At 37.2% G+C, this 10,280-nt stretch overlaps 1 protein-coding gene across 1 annotated transcript; it reads right to left on the bottom strand.

Moving 5' to 3' along the window:
- Nucleotides 1,104–2,890, bottom strand: LOC110269426. The gene is made up of 3 exons (XM_021117250.1): nucleotides 2,849–2,890; nucleotides 2,302–2,749; nucleotides 1,104–1,241 (listed from the first exon to the last, which is right to left on the bottom strand). The coding sequence occupies exons 1-3, from the start codon at nucleotides 2,888–2,890 to the stop codon at nucleotides 1,114–1,116; spliced, it is 618 nt and encodes a 205-aa protein (XP_020972909.1). The 3' UTR covers nucleotides 1,104–1,113.

Genomic DNA, 10,280 nt, shown 5'->3' on the forward strand with positions numbered 1-10,280 from the left:
TTATCTAGTTTATCTAGTGTGTGTCTTCTGACCTTGATGGAGTGTGGTAATTGAAGACAAAGGCCAGGTATGCTGATGAAGAAGATTGGAACCATTATTATAGCAAGAATGTTATTGAGGGTGCTGATTAGTTTTAATGATTAATGATGATAATGATGAGATGATTGTGGGCTGTTGCTGAAGCTCTATTACTTGTGTTGTTTTCAAACAGTTAAGAATGATTAAACAAAATGGCTCAGTAGGTGTGCCTCGTGTGCCATTGTTGAATTTGAAGTACAAAATTAGTAAATTTCTGTGTAAAGTGTAAACAACTAATCTTGTGCCATTGTTAGAATGTGAATTTATCATTCTCATGCATATTTGTATCTTGAAGTTTCGTATACGCAATGTAAATATTAAAGAAGAACTTGCAGCAATTCATATGATTTGGTGTTGTCTTTGACTCATTTTATTTTGATTATGTTATATTTTCTTTTTTAGTTGGTTCTTTTAAAAAAGACTAGTACTAATGTTGTTGTTATAATTAATAAAGAGAAGAGAACATATTTATCCTAATTCTTAATACAATTTATTCTGAGTTTCTATTTGATGATGAGCATTGTTGGAACCTTAGAACAAAAAAGAGTTTTTAATTTTTTATAGTTCTTCACTTCTTTCCCAGCTAAATGACAAGCTAACACCATGAATGAGAATCATGTATCATTTTGAATTGAACTAATAATGTTACATGCTTCATATGATTCTGTTTTTATATTTCGCAAATGAATCAATCTATATACTAGAGTTTTGATTAAAACTAATGAAAATTGACAGAAAAAGTTCAAATGTATTTGACAAAGATCATACTTTGATTACATGTATGAATTTAATATTTGCTATAAGAGGATAAGCTTCCTCAAGATAATACATTACAAATAATTTCTACTACAACAATGAATATTGCCTATAATGGTTGATATTAAATATTTGGCCAGTATTTTGCCAATTTTTTCAATCTTTTAATTTGTTATTAATTCATTAAAATACATAGAATGGTGGAATCACGATGGATCTAAATGCCAGATTGCCAGTTAATCTCTAATTGAGAGCAGTCAAGTGAGCTTTTCACTCTATTCAAAGCTGCTTGCCTGTGTTGCAGTAATGGACGTGAGGGATCTTCAATCTCTTTGGAGCTGCTGCCACCTTCACTTTTGTAGGGAGATTTCGTTGACAAATCTTTTCATTTGATTCAAAGGCACAAGCTATGATGATGAAGGAACACAGTACAAAATACATTAACTGCAAAATCATGCTGTAAAAGTATAAAGGAGCTAGGTGATTATTTGAGCAAAGACAGCAACAAATTCAAGGTTTAGTCATGATAATCAATAACAAATTCAACTCAGATGATTTTTAGCAACAAAAAAAATTAACTCAGTGATTATTCAGCAAGACAACTACAAATTCAAGGTTCAGTCACTAACAAATTCAACTCAGTGATGACTTTCAGCAACAAAAAGATTTACTTAAGTAATTATTTGAGTAAAACAACAACAAATTCAAGGTTTAGTGACGATAATCAATAACAAATTCAATCAATTCAGGCATCGAGACAAACCCCTTATATTGTATTTGTTGAATGCACTTCTATGTTTTGTTGCCTTTGTACTGTCCCTTAGTGTATTCAGGATACAGAACACATTATTTAAGATAAAGGCAATTGATTTCTTAAAAATGTTGACATAATGTTAAAATTAATTGTGTATTAAAATAATAAACTATTAAAAATAAAAATCCATTAGAGCTTAATGGACAGAGCTTCATGTCAACAACCAAAGAACATGCCTGGATAAAGTTCCAAAAGACAATTATCCTGCCTCGTCTCCCTTTAGATAGACTCCAAACAGTATGTTAGCTAATCACCAAAATATCTCACAATACATAGTATGCTCACACAATGCTGATTCTACCATTGTAATTCTTTATATAAGAATATACAGGAGTAACAAATTAATATTAAATTTTATGTTTACAGCAACAACTTTTACAAGCACTGTTTAGCATCCCCAAGACATATCTATCTAAATAAACCATTAATCCAACTTCTAAACTGAAGTATACATATGGTCACAACTAATTAGGTTCAATCCAAACGCAATGTAAATAGAAAATTCTAGCTCAATAACAAATTCATGTCAGTGATGATTTTCAGCAACAAAAAATCTAGTTCAGTGATATTCTCAGCAACAAAATCAAAGTGCATTGATAAATTATAGCAACAAAATTGAAAAAGAAAGAACAGGAGAATTTGTTGGAACTCACCAAATCGGAGACCAGCTTCCGGGAAGGAAGCTGACGGCGGGGAGGAAGCTGACAGTGAAGAGGAAGTTGATGGCGAGAGTGGAAGCAAGAAGACAACAACGACGATCAGCCCTGGAACCTGTTGTTTCTGCCGCCGCCGGCGACAAGCGCAACAAAGGCAACAAAGGCGCGGGATTGAGTGTGAGACGGTGACGAGACAGGGAGCGACGACGATGATCAGTCCCGGGACCTGCTGCGACAAGAAAGGCGCGCGAGGGCAACTGAGTGCGAGACGGTGATGACTGACGACGAGCTTGAGTGCGACACTGGAGATAGTAGAGAGACCGGAGTCGAGAGAGGGAGAGAGCTTGTGCGAGAGCCACTGAGCCACGATGATAGAGATGAGAGAGCTCAGCTTTAGTGAGAAGGTGATGTTGAGGGAGGAGACGGTAAGGGTGAAGGGTGAGGGCTAGGATTTTAAACGACGTCGTTTACCAAAGTAAAAAATAAACTCAGTCCGGATTATGTAAACCGGCAAGGTCAAATCAAATCTAAAGAATAAATTAACCGGTTTTATAAATACACCAATCAACACATGACACATCAGCATCTTTTAGAAAAAGACGTTTAGGAGGTCTTGATGGGAGTATCCGCCATAAAAATAACGACTAATTTTTTTAGATATAGAAAAAGATCGTGTATATTCTAGGATTTTTTTAAATAAATAAAATAAATATTAAAATTATTAAAATACATAATTTTTAGAATTTTTACTGTTTTGTGTATTTCATCTTATTTCGTTTACAGTATCGTCGTATTATAGTGTAAACGAGATAAAATACACACACATCTTAACGTATTACGTTTATAAACGCGTTGTGATAGTACCTTATTTTGTTTGTAAACGAGATAAGGTTAAGGCAGCTCGTTGACACAGTAAATGAGATATAATATGACAAAAATACGGCTTCTATAAAAGGACTAGCAAACCGTTGGTATTCTTCACAAAATCATCAAATTTTTCTTCTCCTCCCTTTTTCTTCCTAGAGATTTGGAAAAAAATGTTTAGTATTAGTGATATTTTTGTTCTGATGGTTTATACGAACTGTCGGATGAGAAACAGTGACAATGGAGTGATATTTGAGTGCGAAAGTTCGGCGCTCTTTCGAAGTAGAAGAGTGGATTCATTATCGGAGTTAAAGAGTATGATATTGTCTCACGTCGGTGGTGCGAAGGCAAAAGAGGTTGGTCGAATTGGGTATAGGATGCTAGCACGGATAGGGAATGGGGTGTTTCGATTTCGTCTATTTTGGCTCGATGGCGACGAGCATGTGTGCCTTATGTTTGATGTGCACGGGAAAATTATGGTTGAACAAGTGATGGAGCTTTCAGCAGAGGTTCGTGACGTTGGTGGGGGCGGTAGTGGTACCTTGGACTTCGTACCGGATGACCCTCCTCTCGCACCACGTCCTTGCATTATGCGAGTCCAGTGCAGGACATGGAGATTGAGGGTGAGAAATTGAACGATGACTACGTTGCCAATAGTGACGAAAGTGGTTCATCAAAGGGTGATGATGAAGATGAGTTCATACCAGAGACTCCCGTTGGGGGATCACGTTGATACCTGTTGCCAGCTCCCAAACCAATCCTAAAATTATCATCTATGCCCAACCACTACCACACATTGGACTTGGATTCAATGCATGAGAAAACTCCGTACTTGAACACAGGGGTCGAGAATTATAACACAGATTGTGGTGTGAAGTTTAGGATTGGTCAAAGATTCAGGAGCAGAGAGGCAGTCCTGCAAGGTGCGAAAAATTACAGCATCCGACGAAGCGCAGAGTATCAAGTAGTTAAGTCGGACCAGCTGAAATACCACGTACGATGCAGGCAGTTCACCGGTGGTGTGGCATACTGAAGCCTAGGCTGGTAACCTGGATCGTGGGAGGAGGATGCACCGGGACTCCGGGAGACATCTGAGGCACCTAGACTGATGTCGTAGCACGTGGGGTAAAGAATGGGACCCCATACGAGGCAACATACTCTCTCGCCACACGAAACTGCTCTGCAATCCGAAACATGGTCTGTTGGTCAGCGCTCCTAACCTAAAAGACCTCGGAGAACTGGATCTCATCAACCAACGATCCCTCCTGCTGGCTGGATGATGCACTGAGGTCGACCCACCCCAGAGGAGTCGTGAACGGGTCGCCATGGGCAAAGTGGCTCACCGGTGGTGCTGATGGTGCTGGTGGAGCTGGTGCTGGTGGTGGTAACTCATCAACATCATGGGGTATGTCGCCGTGATCCTCATGCTTGTCGAACTCCGTCTCCTCCTCCGACTCCACGTCCAACCTCTTCCTACGGGGTCAAGCTCGCTCTCGTCAAGGCCCTACAGCTCCTCCTCCTGGATCCCTCGCCCATCGCTCCCTCCGGGACGGCCTCTTTGTGTCTGGGCGCACCTCCCTGGCACGCCTCCGGCAATTAAGAACATCGGCTGGAAGATGCAGGACCTCCCTAGGCTGACTCGGCGTGGGCTGTACATCGTCATGAAGTGTCGCAAGTCTAGGATCATCGAGCACATCCTCACCTGATAGATGTCTCACCCTATAGGCCTGTTGGTACCAGACCCAATACTCCAGTGTTGGCCTGTCGTCTGCAGTGGGCTGAATGGTGATCATGCAGCTGACCTCATACCGAGCCCTAAACCCATCGTACTAGTCACACAGCCTGGTCATACATCCTCTCCTCATCCAATATAGGTGAGAAACCAATCGACATTGACCGGATCGATCAGGACTGTCTGCTCACCTCCGAACTAGCGCTTCACCCGATCAGGCTGGTGAAACTCCACAATGTTGAAGCACATAAGTGGGACAATAGACAACCAAGTCCCCTACTTGTGAGGGGACCTCACCCAGTCCGGAGTAATGGCCTGCAACCGGTCGTCAGCGTATGGCGTCCAATAAAACTACAATGCACAATATCATCTTGCCATAAGAAGTAATTCACTACAAAATGACGAAAACGTGTAACATTTAACAAAGTAAAGATAATGGTATACCTCGTTTAAAGCGAGCCGATCTAATAATGTACGCCAGCGAAGAACCCTCTGTGCATGGTGGTCCTTAGTCTGCTGTGACATCCCTATCAACCGGTTAAATAAACAAAGAAATTTACATATGTCAACCCGTGAAAGTAAAATATGAATTCAATAATTAGAAATCCAAAAAATCTCAAAACGAAAATGGTTACCTCATGATTAGTGGAAATGTCAGAATCTGCCTGTCCTCAGGACACCACTGTGGAAACCTGTGGTATATCCAAGACATGAGAAGCGGTGTGTAGCCGGCGATGTTCGTTGTATCACGACGTGCTGCATGGCATAAGGAATGGTACGTCCATGCAAGCATAGTGGACCCCCACGAAAGACCGCTGCACATCCCAAAGTCTGCCAACAATGGAAACCACCTGATGTGCACCTGATTGTTGGACTTGTCAGTCATCAGGTATCCACCGATCAGCAGCATGATATAGCACCTGGTGTACTGTTGGAGGGTCGCCGGATCGTTGGTGGGTGGCATCTGTTGGACTCTATTCCTGAGCCAGGTCATCTTGATGCTGAACAACTCCTTCCTCTGCGCACTCTGCTGCGCTAGAAGGGACGGTCTGGCTCCTAGGAGCTCCTCCACGTACTCCAATGTCGGCCGCTGGTGCCAAGTCTGGAAGTCACGTAGGCGTCCACCCATTGACTCTTTGTCTGTGTAACCCAAGGTGGTACGCAACATCCTGCAGGGTGATGGTTGACTCACCCCATGGTAGGTGGAAAGTGTGGTCTTCGGATGCCACCGCTCCACAAATGCAGTGATTAGGGAGTTGTCAAAGACAAAGTCCCTAAGCTGCATCGTGTCGCCAAACTCGGCTTTCCTCAAGTAAGGGACGATGGCATCTGGGGGTGCAAGTGTGTGACTAACCCGCCTAGGCAATAAAAGGCGATGCCTCTGTTTAAAGGTAAAAAAGTTACAAATACAAGAATTCAAATTAATTTATCTCGCATGTTCAGATCTATTCTAAAAAATATCATATGCAACTCAGATAACCATCAGAAAAAATAACACTTATAATTCCTATTTGCCAACTAACATACTTCTCAAATTGTCACTATGAATAAAGTTAACTTTTGCTAACTAAGTTGTCAACAAGCTAATCCTATAAATAAAAAGTTCACTATAAATTATGTTAACTACTAATAAATGTTTTAATCCATATTTGTCAACTAACATACCCTGTGTTGCCTAAATATGATTCCATCTATCCCGTTTATTCACTAATTAAAAGACAATCCATTATTAATTTGAAACACAAAAGATAGTACTAACATCAAAGTTGATGGCTCCCGCAATGTATCAGGTCGCGTTTAGCCGATTTATTGTTAGGGTTGCGTGCCATACCATTCCATGAACTCAAAAATATCAATAAACTGGCCTAAGGATGGAGAAAAATGAGAGAAATGTGGGTCAGGAGTGGTACCAAATTGTCTGTCATATAAGTTGCTTTTATAGAAGTGCTTTTATAATTTTACTCTTAAAGATGTTTACTCATCATGAAATATTTGTAGAATGACTAGTACATAAACTTGAGAAAAAGAAAAAAATGATATATATAAAATAAAGTATAAATTGTACCGTTTTGTCTTTAATATATCGAAATTCTTTAATGTTTAAGAGTAAAAATTTTTAAAAGTAAAATTATAAAAAAATAAATTTATTTAGAATGAAAGTAATGTGATTAAGTGTAATTTACTTAGATGTGATTAAAAAATAATTAAATAACTATGTATCGTAAAAAATTGACATTATTGAAGGATAAAATTAAAATTTATTTCTATGTATTGTTTTTGTCTCAACGTTTTGGTCCTATTTACTTCCCTAACATTTCAAAATCGTCTCAATTTTGTCCCGTCGTCAATTCTGTTAAGATTTCTAATGGTAGGACAACATTGAGCCAATTTCAAAACGTTATGAATTTAAATGGGACGATTTAAAGATTAGGGACAACTTTGGTACTTATCCCAAACATTGGGGACAAAAACGATACTTTACTCTTTATACTGCTATAACTTATCTTATTGGGCCGAAAAAAAAAAGTTACACTCCATTAGTCCATTTAAGAAGATGCTCATTGCAACTGACTCTTAATTGAAATGGCATACCTGGCTGTGTAGAAATGAATTTATTTTTCAGAATAAAACAACAGTCGTGGTGAAATGTATTACCAGATCGTTTCGTAGTTCCAAGAAATGGTGTAAAACTAACTCATGTTGTTGATGGTTATGCCGAAGATGACATAGAAGTTACTTCGTATCTATTATTTGTTGTATGCTCTATCGAGTGTGTTGAGATTGTTTGACTTTCAAACAAAAAAATTGAAATGGCATATTAACATTAGACCAAGAAAAAAAATATATTAACATGTCTCTTAAGTCAATGAGTTATAACTCAAATAGTATAATCTTTTCATACTAATTTAAAAGTTGCCACTTGCCAGTTCGAGTCTCTCTATTTTTGATAAAAAAATAAAAAAAAACACGTCTCTTAACATATTATTATAGTGTAGATAAATATATGATGTAACGCCTCAAATTTAGACTTTTTTAATTCATTAAAAAAAAAAAAAGAAAACAAAGAAGGCGCTCATCAGCCTTCTTCATGGATGGGAATCAATTTTCTGCAAATCTATCATAGGTATTAGATGAACTATGTTTGCTAATGTTATTAGATTATATTTTGACCTTGCCCATTATTATTTTATTTTTATTTTAAAAAATAAATTAGACCATTTAAGTATTACAACAAAGGTGTTATAAAATTCACCAATAATTAATTCGAATGGTTAAGTCTCGACTTTATCCGAATTGTCCAGATTTCACGAAGTTTCCAATCACATGCATGCCCAACCATGTTTCAGCAGCAGAGGAAGGATAGCTAGCTAGAAGTACTATGGTAAACATACTCCTACAAGGCTACAATCCTATTAACCAATTGAATAGGATATTATTTTAGAATTGGGTCTGATCCACTTTAACATTGGCCGTATGCTTACAACTTTTTTTTGTCAGAATCTCTGCCTAACTTGATGCTACCCCTTTACATTTGTTTTTGGACTTTTTTATTTAATTATGTATAAAAAAATATTAATTCTCGTAATGTGTATGAATAAAAAATTAGAACAAAATGTGTATAGTCACCTCAGAAGTAGCACACACGAAATGAAATTGTGTTCCATTTTAAAGATGGTGCACACGAAATAGAATTTTCAACTCATTTGTATCACCCACAAAATGGAGCTACTATTGCAGCTAGAATAGACGCGAAATAGAGCGTGTCAGACTGTGCCTCGTTTCATAGGTGATGTAAGTGAGTTGGGAGCTCTATCTTATGTGCACCATCCTTAAAATAGAGTGTAATTTCATTTTGTGTGTTAAAATAGCCATGAGTATTTTGTTCCAAATTTTCATCCATGCGTATTTTGAGAAATAATAATTTTTTTATACATATTTAAATAAAAAAGTGTTTGTTATTGTATTTAAAATTTACTTTTTTATTTAATTGAGTTTCAATGTGTGTATAAAATTGATATTGAGTAAAACGGTATTATACAAAAGAAAAATTCTACTGAAGAATAAAGATTATCTTAGAAATTAATATTTAAAGTGGTTTTTGAACTTGTAGTTGAGTCTTAATGTTGTTCTTAAATTTAAAATTGTTCTAAATTTGTTTCTTAACTTAAAAAAGGTCATTTCTGAGATACTTTTCAATGACGAAATGATGACATAGTTAGACAGAGGCCATATTAAAAACTATGCTAGACTGGTAAAACGTCGCAGTTTCATTTTTTGCATCCAAATAGAACATAAACGACATTGTTTAGGGTATTTTGAGGGGTTTTAACTGTAGAAACCCCTCAAAATACCCTAAACAACGTTGTTTATGTTCTATTTGGGAACCAAAAATGTAACGGCGACGTTTTACCAGTCCAGCATGGCTTTCGTCCAACCACATCATCATTTCGTCAACGGAAAGTATTTCAGGGACGACCATTGTTAAGTTCAGGGGGAAATTTGAAACAATTTTAAGTTAAGGGACGACATTGAAGCTCGACTGCAAGTTTAGGGACCATTTTGAAAATTAACCCATTATTTTAGAGGTTGAAGTTGCGTGTCAGACTGAATGAGTAATTAACGTATGGAAGAGTGACGTTTGAAGAGTTTTGTGGCATGTCAGAATCTCATAGATCAAACAGAGTGTGAGTTTTAGGACATTAGTATTTTCTATTGTTAATGTTGTAATTGGAACTTGATTATTGGTATAATATCCAATAATAAAATAATTTATTTAATCTTTTTAACTTATTTTTTTATTATTTTTAATTCACCTTTGTCATAGCGTGTTTTCAGTGCTGTTCTCCTTCTTGGTCATTTGGTCGATTTTCAAGCCTCAATCCCTCTTTGTATCTGCGCCACGATTTGGCCTTTGTTTTGACCGAGCTTTTGCCACGGTATTGCTGTGCTTCCGTTGCCGTTCAACCCTCATAGGAGCTCCCTCTCCATTGAGTATTCTTGGATTCGACCTCCAAAAGAAGTCTATTCAAGTGTCTCAGAATTTAGTGAATTGATTTCTTTTCTTTGTTCTTGTTTCTTTCCTGTATTTAGGTTGTTGTCAGTTCTTTATTGCTATTGTTTTTTGGATTTAGCTGTTTTAAATGTTGTTGTGGTCCTGTTCTAAGTTCATGTTATTGATATTGTTAATTTGGTCATTTGTAGAACTTATGATAAGGTGTTGTTATTCTAATCTGTGAGTATTACGTTGCAGTATTTATGTAAAATTGTTAATTTAAATAATTATTTTGATCTTAGTTCATGTATTTGTCCTCTTCTTGGTCCTTTCTTTCTAGATTAGGTTTGTTTTGTAGTTTTATTTTCCTTTTTTTTTATTTTGTAT

Source organism: Arachis ipaensis, chromosome B03 (genome assembly GCF_000816755.2).
Source record: "Arachis ipaensis cultivar K30076 chromosome B03, Araip1.1, whole genome shotgun sequence".
Lineage (NCBI taxonomy): Eukaryota > Viridiplantae > Streptophyta > Magnoliopsida > Fabales > Fabaceae > Arachis > Arachis ipaensis.